The 18,432-nt window shown below is 40.5% G+C and overlaps 1 protein-coding gene across 2 annotated transcripts in view; it reads right to left on the reverse strand.

Moving 5' to 3' along the window:
* GOLGA3 (golgin A3) overlaps positions 1-18,432 on the reverse strand; it is a 173,973-nt gene that overhangs the window by 69,619 nt on the left and 85,922 nt on the right. For both annotated transcript variants that reach the window (XM_077461724.1, XM_077461723.1), the window contains exon 13: positions 3,040-3,303. In XM_077461724.1, the coding sequence (XP_077317850.1) occupies positions 3,040-3,303 (264 nt within the window). The remainder of the gene's footprint in view (positions 1-3,039; positions 3,304-18,432) is intronic.

Here is an 18,432-nt window from a genome sequence, read left to right on the forward strand (position 1 = left end):
CTGTAAACAAAGTGTGGTGCAAAACTAAACACTGCATATCACCCTGAAGACACTATCCCCATTGTGAAACATGGTGCTGGCAGCATTATGTTGTGGGGATGCTTTTCTTCAGCAGAGACAGGGAAGCTGGTCAGAGTTGATGGGAAGATGGATGGAGTCAAATACAGGGCAATCTTAGAAGAAAACCCGTTAGAGTCTGCAAAAGACTTGAGACTGGGCAAGAGGTTCAGCTTTCTGCAGGACAACAACTCTAAACATACAGCCGGAGCTATAATGGAATGGTTTAGATCAAAGCATATCCATGTATTAAAATGGCCCAGTCAAAGTCCAGACCCAAATCCAATTGAGAATCTGTGGCAAGACTTAAAAACTACCATTCACAGATGCTCTTTATCCAATCTGACAGAGCTTGAGCTATTTTGCAAAGAAGAACGGGCAAAAACGTCACCTTCTAGTTGTGAAGGAAGGAAAAATCCTGGACAGCCACACACTGCTGAAGGCATCTTTATTGAAAGATTAAAATCCAAACAGGAGAGAACAGCTAATGCGTTTGACATCACAACAGATGCTAAGCATCTGTTGTGATGTGAAACGCATTAGCTGTTCTCCCGTTTTCTATGCATGAGATATGACTGTTTTTGGATTTTAATCTTTCAATAAAGATGCCTTCAGCAGTGTGTGGCCGTCCAGGATTTTTCCTTGCTTCCTAATTTGAGCAGAGCCAGCAGTTGCAAGATCGTATAGGGTGGGTGTCTTCAACAGGTCTGGAGCTTTTGAGCTGCAATTTTTCTTCTTTCATAATTTTCACCCTCTAGTTGTGCAAAGCTGGTTAGAGATATACCTAAAAAGATTTGCAGCTGTAATTGCCACGAAAGATGGTTTTACAAAGCATTGACTCGGGGGTGTGAATACAAATGCACGCCACACTTTTCACATGTATATTTGTAAAAAAAAATTGAAAACCATTTACCATTTTCCTTCCACTTTACAACTATGTGCCACTTTGTGCTGGTCTATCACATAACATGACAAAATGTAGAAAATGTCAAGGGCTATGAATACTTTAAGGCACTGTATATTAGTAAGTTCAGAATAAAATAAGAGATCTTAATCACTCTTACAAAGAGACCAGTTGTTTTCAGCCTCAAGTGAAATAAAAGGGAAGGGAACAGCATATAGCCTTGCTAGCTACTCAAAGTGAGTCTTCAGAGAAAGGAAAAGGAGAAAACTGCTATACCGCTGATCCTGAAAACTCCGCAAGGATTACTCAAAGAAACAGACATGACCTGAAAGCAGAGCCTCGTTTTAACTGAACACAGATAGGTTGTCATAACTGCAGGACTGCTGCAGTCCCCAGTACACTTAAACTAGGAAATCTTGCGCTCCTTCATTAACCGTAAAGACTTTTAGAATTTCCAATATTTTACCCGAATATAATTTCCCACTATGGCACCTTTATTTACACATATTTATTTAACATCTTAAGGCCTTGTTCAAACCTGTGCATTCAAGTTGCAGTGTTATGTAGAAGAGGAGAAGGGGAAGTGTCTTTAGTCCTGTCCTTGGGGTAGGATCACCAGGTGAAAATAAAGAAATTCTGAAAAAGAAAACTAATGCAGCTGCATACATCTACCAACTAGTATGCATCAATACATACGTAAAACTTTTTGGAGAAACATTAACCCCTTCCTGCCCAGTTCTGGCAGCCCTTCTTTAACTTAGTCTTTAAGCCAAAAGGGGTGGATGGACTTCCCAATTACATGATCAGTATTAGTCACATGATCAAGTGCCTGTATGATTGGCTCCCACTCAAAGCGTAAAACCGGGAGTGGTCTGTAAGATTTTTAACTAATTCAATGCTCAAATTTGGTGCTTGCAAACTTTACAGTACATTTTTATTTTTTTTCTTATGCATCACATTAATTTAGTAAGCTTCCAGGATTGTCAACAGCCAGCATTCTGGCTCGAATAGCATTCTAGCCACCAGAGAAACGGTACCCTATCTACTAAGTATCACACATCTGAAAAAAACAACTGTTTTAAAAAACTCTACAAGCTTAAAGTGGTTCTAAAGTCTAGATATGTTTTACCTTTAATGCATTCCTTGCATTAAAGTGAATATTTATGTGTTTGTATCGCCTCCTCACCCCCCCTTTAACATACCTGAGTCCAGTAAGGAGGGAGAGAGCAGTGCTGGACTGATATTGGGCTCAGGTAAGTATTTGGGGAGGCTGGGGGAGCTAAACCTTAAGGGTAATTTCACACGGGCGTTGAGTTTTTTTTAGTTCAGTTCAGTCATTTTTCAGTAAAAAAAACTGATACGGATGTAAATTTTTAACATCCGTTTTCAGGTCCACTGACATCCATTTTTTTTACAAAAAAAAAAAAAAAAGTGACTGAACTGAACTAAAAAAAAACTGAACCCCCATGTGTTTAGGTGAAAAACCGATGTCAGCAGGTTGGGTGTAAGCAGTTGTCGTCCACTAATATCCGTTTTTCTTCTGTTCAGTTTTTTTAAAAAAATGGAAGAAAAATAAGGTTTTCTACCGCCTCAAAAACCGTAACGGAGGCGGACATCAGTGGATGATCATACGCTAAAGTCCGCTAGCCCATAGACACACATGTATGTCCATTTTTCATCCGGCAACGGATGGAGGAAAAACGGACATACTGAACCCCTGTGTGAAAGGACCCTAAAGGTTTTTTTCATAGAGGTAAAAAAAAAAAAAAACGCTAACCTTTAGCCCAACCGCGTAAATCCCAAATACTTCAATTAAACAAATAACTGTGTAGACCATGTTGTAATCTATGCCAACCAATTAGATGTGATCCTGCTACTCTGAATAAACAAAATAGCTAAAATTGAAAAACAGTATGTATTAGAATTTGTATCAGTTTAGCTTCACTTGCTCTGCAACACAGCCAAAAAGGGTATACTGAAGGGTACCTGCATAGTGCATACCCTTCACCCTAAATGCATTTTAAAATGGCAGCAGACTTGGTCTCTGATATTTAGCTAGAAAGATACTTTAATCCAACCTGTAAACGGATTTCCATTTCATCTCTGTCATTCTGAGCAGCCTGAAGATGTGATTCAAGTTCTTCCATCTGTTGTTGCACTTTTAACATTTCCTTCATAACCCGGGCTTGCTCCACCTCTGCTGCTGTTTTCTCTCCATGGACCTTCAGCAGCTCCTTTCTTAGTTCTTTCACCTCAGAGTCAAGCTTCTTTTTGGTGGCTTTTAGCTCACTAATCAGTTGGTCCTTCGAACTAGCATCTCGGCGGTATGCTTCGACCATCACCTAAAATTGCAAACACCAGCATGAATGCAAAAAATAAAAATAAAATAAAGATTGTTCCATTTCTGTGCATGTTCCTGAAACGTGGGGTTTTGAAAGCTTAAAATAATATCAAAAGAATTACTTTAGAACTAGGGTGTATAATATATACATCTTCCTTTCCAGACTATTTTCTCTGTGATAGTTTGACAATTTCTTGTCATGCACTAGTGTACCCAAGTGAACTTTCATTTTTAATGGACGACAGGACTTTTTTTCCCCTATATAAAAGGAAAGAGACCAAAAAGGTTGAGGAAATATCAGTACTATCAGTAGTATCAGTATTGAAGTACATCAGGGGACACAGAGCCATAGTACTTACTATGTGGGTTACAGGGCCACTGATAGGTGATGGACACTGGCACGCCCGAAGGCAAGAAGTGTACTCCCTATATAACCCCTCCCACTACTGAGAGTCCTCAGTTTTGTAGCCAAGCAATACAAGAAGGGAGGGACCTCAGTTTCCCCCAACGTAAATCAAAGAAAAGGATTTTACAGGCAAGCCGTTTTTAAAATCCTGTTTTCTTTTCTTACATCAGGGGACACAGAGCCATAGTACTTACTATGTGGGATGTTCCACAGCAATGGCAACTGAAGGGAGGGAGACACAACCAAAAAAACAGGAGGCCAGAGGACTCATACTGTAGCCTGCAGTATACTGCACCCAAAGGCAATATCCCCATGACCTTTAATATAGATTTTATAAAATCTGATAAAAGAATGAACCGAAGACCAAGTCGCGGCGTTACAGATCTGAGCCATAGAGGCCTGATGATGCACCACCTAAGAGGCACAAAATCGCCCTGGACGAGTGTGCTCTAACATAAAGACGGAAGAATTTTCTTCTTTAAGCTGAAACTTGCACAATCACTTGACGAATCCATTTTGGAAAAATAGTGGATTTTGATGCTGCCTGTCCACTTTTGGACCCTCTGGCAGTACAAATCAAATGTGTTTTGCAAACCTGAGCAGTCACATTTAAATTGACTATGATCACTCTTACGACATGAAGGGAATGTAGTGCCTTTGCTTCCCTAGATTGAGGCTCTGGGAGAAAGAAGGAAGAATAATATCTTGGTTTAAATGAAAACCTGTTACCACCTTTGGTAGGAATTCAGGATGAGGGCATAGAACCACCTCATCCTTATGCATGATCAAATATGGCTCTTTACAAGACAGAGCTGCTAGTTCCGATACTCTTCTAGCAGAAGAATGGCAACAAGAAAGATTATCTTTCTTGTCAAAAAGAACCAAGGGAATTTCTCGTAAAGGCTCAAATGGCTGATTCTGCAAAGCCGATCAGACCAATTTTAAATCCCAAGGATTTAGATGTGCCTTGATAGGGTGATTAATCCGTGTTACTCCCTGAACAAGCCATGCACCAAGAGTGGGAAGCAAGAGGCCACAGAATAGACACTGACAAGGCCGGGATCCGGCCCCCGACAGAAGTCAAGGCCAGCTTCATTTCAGATCCCATATGCAGGAAATCAGGGATCCAGCCTATGACATACTTTCTGGGGTGCCAACACCTGGATCCACACCAAGAAACATATGCCTTCCAGACTCTATTCTCATTTGCACTGACTAGCATTCCGTTCTGTCCCCTTCCTTAGGGGAAGGGGACAGGACGGAACGCTAGTCAGTGCACCCACTAAGGACGATCAGCATACCACCCTGATATGAGCTGCTACAGCTTGTTTTTATGCTATTTTAGAGTGGCGCCCTTACGCGCCATGCAAATGTGAGTACCCTGCAAGGGATTTTTTACTGTTGATATTAAAAGTTTTAATATACTACACTATGATGTCCTCCTTTTTCTATTGGTATTACTGAGGCACAAAAGGGACTCCATTACCATATTGAAGCACAGAGTGAGGGCACCACAGGAATCTGTATTTACCACTAAACCATTTACAGGTTCCAATGCGTGTATTGACCAAGCCTAATCAGCAAGGTCACACGCTCTAAGGTGAGCGACCATTACCTGAGAGTGCACCTTAATATTGGATTGATATCACAGCAACCACTGAATCACATGGATTACATTGGAGCACTTCTGACATTTTTTTGATTGCACAGCACATTGTAGCACTTTTTCTCACATATATGTGTGTGTGTGTGTGTGTGTGTGTGTGTGTGTGTGTGTGTGTGTGTGTGTGTGTGTGTGTGTGTATATTTTTTTTTTTTATAAGGATTTTTATAGTTTGGTTCACCATTATATTGGTTTAAGGATTTTATTGATTGTTTTCTCACCATATGGACGTTTTATCATATCCTGCATGAAAGCACTTTATTTGGAATATTGTATGTATTTTAGCACATTATCACTTTATTGCTGTTGTTATATAGCACATTTTTTCGTTTCACTATTTGGATTTTAAGTTTGAAAGCGCAGCGTACTTTAGAATATCGGATGATCTTTGCATGATTTATGAAACCTGTGAAACGCTAGCTGCCGATTCAAAATTATCGTGTCATTTTAGAGACCTTATTTTGGGCTTATAGCAAGTGGTGGCTCGCAGGACATTACATGGTTTACCTTCTTCTGTATGGTATCTATAACCAGCCCCAAGTACTGTAATCTCCTTGATGGTTTTAAGGAGGATCTTCTTAGGTTGAGTATCCAACCCAGAGATTTAAAAAAATAGATCTTCTAAATAGGCTAGGACCATTATGCCTTGAGCCCTTAACCACTTAACAACCGACCCATAGCCGAATGACTTCTACAGGTCGGTTGCTTAACTCTGGGAGGACGCAGAATTCCGTTCTCCAGCGCACTTGAGAGCATCCGTGGCAGTTTACCACGTGATCGCTCTGTCAAATGAGGGAGCGATCACTTGTAAACAAACCGACGTCATGTTATGCCACTTCCTCCCTCCCCTCTCTGTACCTATCGGTACAGTGCGAGTGGAGAGATCGGTGTCAGCAGTGCTGTGGGCTGTATCTGCAGTGCCCACAGCACTGCTCACCGACAATTAACCCAGCAATTCCCTGCCAATACTCTGCAATGCCCTGCCAATGCTCTGCAATGCCCAGACAATGCTCTGCAATGCCCAGACAATGCCCTGCAATGCCCAGACAATACCCTGCAATGCCCAGACAATACCCTGCAATGCCCAGCAATGCCCTGCCAATACTCTGCAATACCCAGCAATAATCTGCAATAGCCTGCCAATACCCTGCCATGAATTGCCATACCCAGCAATACCCAGCCATACTCGGTGATACCTGCAATACTTGGTAATACCCAGCCATGTCCGGCCATGCTTGGCTGTACTCAGCCTCTGTATGTGGCCAGACTGTGGAAGTCTCACACATGTGGTATCGCCGTACTCAGGAGGAATAGGAGAATCTATCTTGGGGTGTCATTTTTGGTATGTACATGCTATGTGTTAGAAATATTGTATAAATGGACAACTGTGTGTAAAAAAAAAAAAAAAAAAAAAAAAAAAAAAAAAAAAAAAGGATTTTAACCACTTCCCGACCAGCGCACGACGATGTACGTTGACAGAATGGCACGGGCAGGCATATTGGCGTACAGGTACGTCCAATATTCAATGCCGCCCTGCCATCGAGAGCGCGCCGCCGGCGGCGCGCTCCTGCGCTGGTCGGGACCCCCGTGAGTCCGGTCGCGGGACCCGCGGACTCGATCGCCGCGGGCATCCCCGCGATCGTCTCACGGAGCCGAGTAAACAGCATTTCTCCATTCTGCCTAGCAACTAGTGACGCTGATCTCTGCTCTATGTGATTGGAGCAGAGATCAGTGTTCACTAAATGAAACCCCAACCCCCCCACAGTTAGTAACACACCCCTAGGAACACTTAACCCCTACACTGCCACCCACTGGTTAACCCCTTCAGTGTCATTTACACAGGAATCACTGCATTTATATAGCAGTGATTACTATATAAATGACAATGGTCCCAAAAATGTGTCAAAAATGTCCGATGGGTCCCCCACAATGTCGCAGTCACAATAAAAATCGCTGATCGCCGCCATTACTAGTAAAAAAAATAAAAATTATTAATAAAAATGATATAAAACTATCCCTATTTTGTAAACGCTATAACTTTTGCGCAAACCAATCAATAATCGCTTATTGCGATTTTTTTACCAAAAATATGTAGAAGAATACGTATCGGCCTAAACTGAGGGAAAAAAATGTTTTTTTATATATTTTTGGGGGATATTTATTATAACAAAAAGTAAAAAATAATGCGTTTTTTTCAAAATTGTCGCTCTATTTTTGTTTATAGCGCAAAAAATAAAAAAACGTTCCCCCCCCCCGCCCCCCCGCCGCCCTCCAGTGCTTCTACCGACTCGCCAATACGATCAAAGCCAGAATCTTTTTTTTTTAATTTAATTTCAGGCTTCCCAGCCTAGAGGTGAGCTGTGGGGTCTTATTGACCCCATATCTCACTGCAAAGAGGACCTGTCATGCCATATTCCTATTACAAGGGATGTTTACATTCCTTGTAATAGGAATAAAAGTGATCAAAAAATGTATTTTTGGGGGAAAAAAAGTGTCAAACTAAAATCAAGTAAAATGAAGTAAAATGAACAATTAAAAAAAAATAATAATAATTTAAAGCGCCCCTGTCCCCATGTGCTCGCATGCAGAAGCGAACGCATACATAAGTCCTGCCCACATATGAATCAAACCACACGTTAGGTATCGCTGCGAACGTTAGAGAGAGCAATAATTTTAGTCCTAGACCTCCTCTGTAACTCAAAACATAACCAGTAAAAAAAATGTAAAGCGTCGCCTATGGGGATTTTAAGTAGCAACGTTTGGCGCCATTCCACGAGCGTGTGCAATTTTGAAGGGTGACATGGTAGGTATTTATTTACTCAGCGTAACTTCATCTTTCACCTTTATGCAAAAAAAAAAATTGGGCTAACTTTACTGTTTTTTTTTTTTAAAGCACAAAACTGTTTTTTTTCCATTCGAAAAATTGCTGCGCAAATACCGCGCGAGATAGAAAGTTGCAACGACCACCATTGTATTCTCTAGGGTCTTTGCTAAAATATATATATATATATATATATATATATATATATATATATATATATATATATATATATATATAATGTTTTGGGGTTCTATATAATTTTCTAGCAAATAAATGATGATTTATACATGTAGGAGAGAAATGTCAGAATTGGCCTGGGTGCTCCAGAACGCCCGATGGTGTTCCCTGCATGTTGGGCCTCTGTATGTGGCCACGCTGTGTAAAAGTCTCACACATGGTATCGCCATACTCGGGAGTAATAGCAGAATGTGTTTTGGGGTGTAATTTGTGGTATGCTGTGTTTAAGAAATAATATGACAATTTTGTGGGGGGAAAAAAAAAAAAAAGGAAAAAAAATCTTGAATTTGCAAAGAATTGTGGGAAAAATAACAACTTCAAAAAACTCATCATGCCTCTTACTAAATTTGGGGGTCATTTGGGGGGTATTTGTACTTTTCTGGCATGTTAGGGTCTCAAGAAATGAGATAGGCCATCAGTACATCAGGTGTGATCAATTTTCAGATACTGGCACCACAGCCCGCTTGTGGACTCTATAACTTTCACAAAGACTAAATAATATCCACCAATTTGTACTTATTTTTACCAAAGATATGTAGTAGTATAAATTTTAGCCAAAATTTATGAAGAAAAATTACTAATCTGCTAAATTTTATAACAAACGAAGAAATTTTTTTTTTTTTTTTTTTTTTTTTTTTTTTACAGAATTTTCGGTCTTTTTTCTTTTATAGCACAAAAAATAAAAAACCCAGCGGTGATTAAATACCACCAAAAGAAAGCTCTATTTGTGTGAAAAAAAAGGCCAAAAATTTCATATGGGTACAGTGTTGCGTGACTGAGTAATTGTCATTCAAAATGTGAGAGCACCGAAAGCTGAAAATTGGTCTGTTATTAAGGGTGTTTAACCACTTGCTTACTGGGCACTTAAACACCCTTCCTGCCCAGACCAATTTTCAGCTTTCGGTGCTCTCACACTTTGAATGACAATTACTCAGTCATGCAACACTGTACCCAAATGAATTTTGTGTCCTTTTTTTCCCACAAATAGAGCTTTCTTTTGGTGGTATTTGATCACCTCTGGGGTTTTTATTTTTTGCGCTATAAATGAAAAAAGACCGAAAATTTTGAAAAAAAACGCATATTTCTTTGTTTCTGTGACAGAATTATGCAAATTATTAATTTTTCTTCATAAATTTTGGCCACAATTTATACTGCTACATATCTTTGGTAAAAATAACCCAAATTAGTGGATATTATTTGGTCTTTGTGAAAGTTAGAGAGTCTACAAGCTGTGGTGCGAATCGCACAAAATTGATCACATCTGATGTACTGGTGGCCTATCTCGCTTCTTGTGACCCAAACAAGTCAGGAAAGTACAAATACCCCCCAAATGACCCCTTTTTGGAAAGTAGACATTCCAAGGTATTTAGTAAGAGGCATGGTGAGCTTTTTGATGTTGTCATTTTTTTCCCACAATTCTTTGCAAAATGAAGATTTTTCATTTTCTTTATTTTTCTCCACAAAATTGTCATTGTAATAGGTTATTTCTCTCACGTGGCATGTGTATACCACAAATGACACCCCCCAAAAAATTCTGCTACTCCTCCTGAGTATTACAATACCACATGTGTGGGACTTTTTCGCAGCCTGGCCACATAGAGAGGCCCAACATGCAGGGAGCGCCATCACGTGTTCTAGGAGCATAAATTACACATCTAACTTGTTGACTACTTATTACACTTTTGAAATACCAGGACAATGACACGTGACACTGATGACAGATGGCACTGATACGTGGCAATGATGACACTTATACGTGGCACTGATGACACGTGGCACTGATGACAGATGACACTAATATGTGGCACTGATGACACGTGGCACTAATACGTGGCACTGATGACACGTGGCACTAATACGTGGCACTGATGACACGTGGCACTAATATGTGGCACTGATGACACGTGGCACTGATGACATGTGGCACTAATACGTGGCACTAATACGTGCCACCGGTGACAGATGGCACTAATACGTGGCACCAATGACACGTGACACTGATGACAGATGGCACTGATAAGTGGCATTGATGACACGTGACACTGACAACAGATGGCACGTGACACTGACAGGTGGCACTGATGACAAATGGCACTGATACGTGGCACTGATGACAGATGGCACTAATACGTGGCACTGATGACAGATGGCACTATGTGGCACTAATAACACGTGGCACTGATGACAGATGCCACTTATACGTGGCACTGATGACAGATGGCACTGGGGACAAATGGCACTGACAACAGGTGGCACTGGGGACAGATAGCACTGCGGGCAGGTGGCACTGGGGTGGGGTGGATTGCACTGGGGTGGATGGCACTGGGGCGGATGGCACTGGGGCGGATGGCACTGGGGCGGATGGCACTGGGGCGGATGGCACTGGGGCAGGATGGCACTGGGGCAGGATGGCACTGGGGCAGGATGGCACTGGGGGGGGGCATGGCACTGGGGGGGGGGTGGCACTGGGGGAGGATGGCTCTGGGGGAGGATGGCACTTTTTATTAAACTTTTTTTTTACTTTTTTTTCTTTTTGCTGCAGCCGTTCTTCTCTCCCCTCTCACACGCTGTCTGTGTGAGGAGGGAGAGCGGCGCTGAGAGATGATCTCATATGTTTACATATGAGATCATCTCCCATTGGACACGCCGATCACGCTGTAAACGGCCGCTGTGATTGGCCGTTTACAGCGATCTGTGTTTGCCTGTCCGTGGGGGACACGGCAAACACAGAACTTCCGCGATGCGCGCCCGCGGCGGCGCGCATTGCGGAAGTAAACACCAGGCCGTCCAGGGACGGCCAGGCACGGGAAGCCGCCCGCCCTAAGGCCGGCATTCGGCTATAGGGCGGGCAGGAAGCGGTTAAGTGCCCAGTGGTAACGTGGTTAATCTGGCTAAAGGAAGTGCCAGAATCTTTCAGAACACCCGTGATGCTGAGGCTAAACCGAATGGCAGGGCCGCAACTGAAACGATAATTTTATATTAAAAAAAAAAAAAAACGCAGAAATTTATGGTGAGCAGGAAAATTTGGCACATGAAGATATTCATTTTTTAAATCGATTAAAGCCAGAAAAACTCCCTTCCTTGCAGGATGGACAAAAACGATCTGATTATGAAAGGATTGGATGTTTAAGTGCCGATTCAGATCTTCGAGAGCTAGAATGGGTCTTACCTCTCTGTTTGGTTCTGGAACCGTAAAATGTTTGAGCCAAACCCTGTGCCCTGTTCCACTAAGGGAACCTCTGATATCACTGACTGGGATAATAGCTGATCCAGAGGCCAGAGAGAGAGACTTCTTTTTCTCTGGATCCTTGGGAACATTTCCCCTTCGAAAAAACGAGGAGACGGAAACTCTCAGAACTCTAGTCGTAACCTAGAGAAAAAAACTGCAGAAATCCACCTGTCTTGACGTTGTTCCTGCCAGATCTTGAGAATCGCAGGACCTTTTCCCTAACCTGAACGAGTGGGGGTGCCCCTTCATGAGAAAGCTTTAGCATTCTGCTTTGTGGGCTTTCTGCCCCAAGATCTCTTCTGACCCTGGTGCTGCCCTTGGGGGCTTTCCCTTGAACCTGACGGTTGAGGCCGTCGAGACTGCCTAGAGGCAGATGCCCCTGGCATAGGAGAGGCAGCACGATTAAAAAGGAAAAAATGTTTGAACCTCTTCTTTTCTGGTAAAAGAGAGCTTTCCCCTCTGTATTATAAGAAGTTAAAAAAATAAAAATAGCAGCCACTCAACAGCTTTACATTATGGAGTTACTCCATTTTGCAACACAGAGTAACTGCTTCTGGTATGATGATCAATTTTTTCTACAGAAAAAGGGGGTGGCAATGGGGGCTAAATTTGCCCCTAGCCTCGCCAACCTTTCCATGACCATTTGGGAGGAGGATGTTGTCTATGCTCTACACCGCCCTGAGTTGGCGCTGTGGGCTAGATACATAGACAACAACCTCCTCCTCTGGAAAGGCGATGAGGAATCATTACATGAATTTATGGTCACTATTAAGGACAATGATATGGGCATAGTTTTGACTTATGAAACGAGTTCTACTAAGATTCACTTCTTGGACTTGGATATATCCATTGTAGATCATCGTTTGGTCACTAAGACCTACTTCAAGCCAACAGATCGCAATGGGTATATCCCCACTGACAGTTGTCACTATGCCCCTTGGTTGAGATCCATACCACGTAGCCAATTGTTACTTATTAGGAGAAACTCTACGTAACTTTCAGACTCTCTCACACAAGCTGTCTTAAAATCGAGATTTACTGAGAAGGGCCATCTCCCTAAAGCTATTGACAAGGAGATCCGTCACATTTCAGCACTTGACAGGACCACCCTCACTACTGTACAAACTACATGTAAACATAATACTGGATCTAGATGGTCTTTTATTACTCAGTTTTTTACACAAAAAAGTATATTCAGTCGTCATTGGAATGTTTTGAAGAACGATCCCTATTTAGGACCCCTTCTTCTGGAGAAGGCAGGAGTTATTTTCAGCGGTGTACCATCAGTAAGAAATAGCATTGCCCCAAATGTGATAAATCCTCCACGGAAATTGACATTTCTTCAGGATTTGAAAGGTTTCTTTCCGTGTAAGAAGTGTAATGTATGTATACACAATGCGTTGTTGTAGTAAGATTGACTCTTTTGAGTCCTCTACCACTTCTACAATTTATCACATGAAATGCTTTGTCACTTGTGCCACACGATTTATCATTTACCTCATTACTTGCCCCTGCAAGTTACAATATGTTGGTCGTACCATTCGAACATTTTCTATAAGGGTAAACAAACATATTTATAATATTAAATTAGGAGTAACCAGAGTGTGCCGAAACACTACTTACATCATCATAACAAAAATCCTTTTGGGACAAAGTTTCAGGTGATCGATAGTTTTATTCCACACTGGAGGGGTGAGTCAAGGGTTAGGGGGGTTTCTAAATTAGAAATTTTCTGGATTTATCATTTGAAGTGTTATTCCCCTTTTGGGTTAAATCTTGATTGGGATATTAACTCATTCATCAACAAATCATGATGATATGGGTTTATTCTTTATAGGTAGCGCCTTGCCTCCCTCCATTTTTAGAGGGTTTGCTTTGTAGACTTTTATTTGTTTTTGTTTTTTTCTATAAAGGATTATGTTCTGGCTAGGTTGACCACTTACCTTACCATACCATGCCTTTTTTGGGCTGGTGCCAGTAAGGATGTAGCTATTATTCAGCATGGTTATTTTAAAAAAAATTATTTTATTTTTTCCATTGGCCTTTTCATTTTTTATTCCTCGGATATATATTAATAGTGGTTCCAAAAGGGACAATGAATATGTATTTACATTATGGTTTGGTAAAGGTATTATATATAAATAAACGATATCCGCTTTTGGGTGAGTTTTTTTAAACATTTTTTAGGTTTTTATATATTTTTTGTCCACAAGAGGGAGCCTTCAGAATTGGCCTATATGTATGTGTTTGTTAAAACACTTTTTAGGTATTTATATCTTCTGTCCACAAGAGGGAGTCCATTGAATTGGCTTATATGCATGTCTTTCATGACAGCTGTTTATTATGGATTGCACCTTCCGCCCAGCGCTGCTCTCTTTCTTTGTTCGTATAGTTGCCCATTACACTCAGAGGCTTGGAGTGCTGCCCCTCCTCCCCAGTTCCCCCTTATGGCTCTTGCTATTCGGATTTGCTAGCACACCATCATGGCTTTGCTCCGCCCATGTAGACTTTCCAGTTCTAGAGGTCCTATGGGGTTACTAGCATTGTTAGAAAGCGGTGTGATGATGCACGGATGTCTCTCCCACACTGATTGGTCTCTCCTTTCTTAGTGTCAGCAGAGCATGTCAGGTCTCTTCTTTCTTAGTGTCAGCAGAGTATGTCAGTGTTTAGAAATTGGATAGCCTGTATTGGATGGGCTTTGCCGCCACAACAGCTGATATGTGTTTTGATGTAATTGTATTAAAGAGCATTATATATATATATAGCGTGGAGTCTTGACAGCAGGGTTTACGCCCCAGTTGATGCACTATGGTGCGAAACATGTCGGGTACATAGACTGTAGGCCAGATATAACACGCTTTTTATCGATTATTCTGCCTATGCATAATTTCTCTTGATGGCTTGTACCTTCATGAATTATGTTTTCTATAATTTAACATTTTTAAATAAATTTTTTGTACTGGAGTGATCTACTCTATGTGGAGGCATTTTTTTCTATTTTTTCTCATTATACCTACCTTCACAATTGCACTTCCAGGGAGTTGGGGACACAGACAACCTGCATTGGATATTTCGATCAAGAGCCAGGAGTTTGATTGTTCCTTTTGAAGGACCATTTGCGGTGGATTCACTTTGATGCACGATTGACCCACCATTACGGTGTGTGGGTCCACACCTTAGGGTAAGAGTACCCATTATTGTTCTATGAAAAGTGCACCTGCTATCTTCTTAGAAGTTTGCTATTGCTGGAATTTGGACGTCAAGTATCATATTTCCATACTACCGCATATATTTGAAGTCCCCCGTATAAGAATTGGATGGGGTTACATGAAGGACTGATTCATTGATGTAGAGTCTTGACCTCTCATGAGGATTTTTTTTTATGTGCATAGCATTTTCCCATTCTCTGCAATTTTCTATGAACTGCACAGATTATTTCTTATAATTTAATGTTAGGCATTTTGGATTTGATATTCATTTGCTTTTTATTAATATTTATTAGTTTCACTACTATTGTTGTGGCTCACCGTTTTCAATGAGTTTACCCTCACAGATTTTTTTATCACAATTTTTTTTTTTTTATATTTGTCTGGTGTGTATTGTCACTAGTATCTCATTATTTAGCGCTGCAATTTTTGTTTTTTATTATAATAAGTTCCCCTGTGTCTGTGTTGTATAATAAATATGCCTATCTTTACTCATACCACAGTGTCTTCCTGCGATCATGTGACTCCTCGTCTTTGACCTCTTCTCTCCTCCCCTCCACAGCTGATGTCAGCGGCAATGCTCGGCCCCGCCCGCTGGAACTGTGAGCTGGGCAGAGGAGAGAGGAGGCACCTGAGCGCAGGAAGACACTGTGTTATCAGGACAGATAGGCATATTTAATTATCTAAAACTCAGACAAAGAGGAACTTATTGTTCTAATACAGAGGGGATGGGAGCAATTTATAGAAGTGGCATTACAATGACTTTAAGTAACCCCCTCCTTGTATCTGTTGCTGCCTGGGATCTGCTGTTTACGAATGATCCCTTAATCATTAAATTCCCCCTGCCACTTCCTCTGGTGTGAGAGGAAGTGGTGGCCTCTCAAATGTAAACACTAGCAGCACTTGACAGCTCAGATCATAACACATGAGTGCATGGGCTGCCCCTCAGTGTTATGTGCAGCATCTAGGGCTGCAACTTACGATTATTTTCAGAATTTATTAGTTGGCCGATTATGGTTTTGATTAATCGGTCAATAACCTTAAAAAAAGTGTGGTGTATAATTTAGTTAATATGTAAAGTTTAAAATCTCTCGATGCAGGGGTAAATATAAATAACCAACTATATGGTTAGAGAGCAAAATATCTAATCCACTCTGAAAATAACAGACAGAAGAGATATACTGTATATACTATTAGAGGAAAGCTATAGTGTATATACTATTAGAGGAGATCTACTGTATATGCTATTAACCTCACTGGCGGTATGATTATTTCAGATTTTAGGTGCTGAAAGCGGTACTATTATTTTGTATGGAAATTTGGCGTTTTATTATTGTAGGCCTGTAATTATTAGAAATAACTCACTTAAATCCGTCCAAACGAGTCTAGTAGACATCCTGGGTATGATAAAGTTTGAAATATGAAATTCTAATATATAATAATAATAAAAAATATTCAATAATGTAATCAAAGCAAAAAACAATGAAATTTGCTCAGTTGCAGAATTGTCGCTGTCATTACTTTTAGTGATTGATGATGAGTTTCCCACAAATCACTATCACTCAATTCTGCAAGGGATTCCAATTTATTATCGCTGTTTTCTAGCTGGTCTAAAAGCACTTTTGACATAAATGAAAATTTTTGGGTTGCTATGGACAATCTCCAGTTTCCTGGCATAAAGAATAGTATTTATAACACAAAACTGCATGCAGGACACTGGACAAACCACTTGGGACAAAGGTGATGTGTAATTATTTGCTACAGTACTGTAAGATTACAGTATACTGTGTTTTTTACTTTTTGAATTTGGCGCCAAACTCCGTTCCCATGCGTCGCAACGCTCGCAGGGAACGGAGCTCGGCACTGTAACAGATCGATCCTCTATATCAGGGGTCTCAAACAGGCGGCCCTCCAGCTGCTGCAAAACTACAAGTCCCATCATGCCTCTGCCTTTGGGAGTCATGCTTGTAACTGTCAGCCTTGCAATGTCTCATGGGACACACCTATGCAGTTTTCTTTTGATCTGTTTCTGCAGTGCTTTTTCCTGTGCGTTTTGATTTTTGCGCACGTGATTTTGCTGCAATTTGCATGCTTTTCTGCAGCTTCTCCATTGAAGTATATTGAACCAAAAAAGCACTGTTTTGAGTTATAAAAAAATAAAAAAAAATAAAAAATAAAAAGTCCCTGGCCCTTTCCAAATATGCAGTGGATGAAAAAAGTATAGATGTGAACGTGTCCCATAGGAAACCATGTAAATGAACTGTAGTGTGTTTTTGCAAAAAGTACCAAAAAAACACATAGATGTGAACCAGGTCTAAGACGTTTAGTAACATAATGGGGTTAAAAAAACTAAAATTAGCCCTTTATAGTACAAAAAAAAAAGCAGATAATCACTACTGTAAGGGGTTGATTTTTTTTACTGTAGAACTGTGAAAGTAATGTTTACAGTAGCGATTATTTGCTCTTACTATAAAGGGCTAATTTTTTTTTTTTTAACCCCATAATGTTACTGGCCGATTAATCGATTGTGAAAATAGTAAGCGCTTAATTTCATAATCGATTAGTTTTCTATTAATCGATTAGTTGTTGCAGCCCTAGCAGCATCATTAATAAACAGCTCTTCTGAAATACCAATTCACATCCCCATCATTTTGTTTCTTTCTTTTTTTATAATATGACAGTATAAAGGTAGTTAAAGATACGTTTTCAGTCACTACTACAAAATACAATGAGTTACATGTACCATTAAATTGTGTTCTTTAACCACTTTCAGACCGGACCAATTTGCTGGTCAAAGACCAGCCCACTTTTTGCGATTCGGCACTGCGTCGCTTTAACTGACAATTGCGCGGTCGTGCGACATGGCTCCCAAACAAAATTGACGTCCTTTTTTTCCCACAAATAGAGCTTTCTTTTGGTGGTATTTGATCACCCCTGCGGTTTTTATTTTTTGCGCTATAAACAAAAATAGAGCGACAATTTTGAAAAAAACGCATTATTTTTTACTTTTTGTTATAATAAATATCCCCCAAAAATATATAAAAAAACTTTTTTTTCCCTCAGTTTAGGCCGATACCTATTCTTCTACATATGTTTGGTAAAAAAAAAAAAAAAAATCGCAATAAGCGATTATTGATTGGTTTGCGCAAAAGTTATAGCGTTTACAAAATAGGGATAGTTTTATAGCATTTTTATTAATAATTTTTTATTTTTATATTTTTTTACTAGTAATGGCGGCGATCAGCGATTTTTATTGTGACTGCGACATTGTGGGGGACCCATCGGACATTTTTGACACATTTTTGGGACCATTGTCATTTATACAGTAATCACTGCTATATAAATGCAGTGATTCCTGTATAAATGACACTGGCAGTGAAGGGGTTAACCAGTGGGTGGCAGTGTAGGGGTTAAGTGTTCCTAGGGGTGTGTTACTAACTGTGGGGGGGTTGGGCTTTCATTTAGTGAACACTGATCTCTGCTCCAATCACATGGAGCAGAGATCAGCGTCACTAGTTGCTAGGCAGAATGGAGAAATGCTGTTTACACGGCATTTCCTCCATTCAGC

The sequence above is a fragment of the Lithobates pipiens genome, unplaced genomic scaffold, assembly GCF_037356315.1.
Source record: "Lithobates pipiens isolate NorthernLeopardFrog02 unplaced genomic scaffold, aLitPip1_a1.2 Scaffold_3, whole genome shotgun sequence".
Lineage (NCBI taxonomy): Eukaryota > Metazoa > Chordata > Amphibia > Anura > Ranidae > Lithobates > Lithobates pipiens.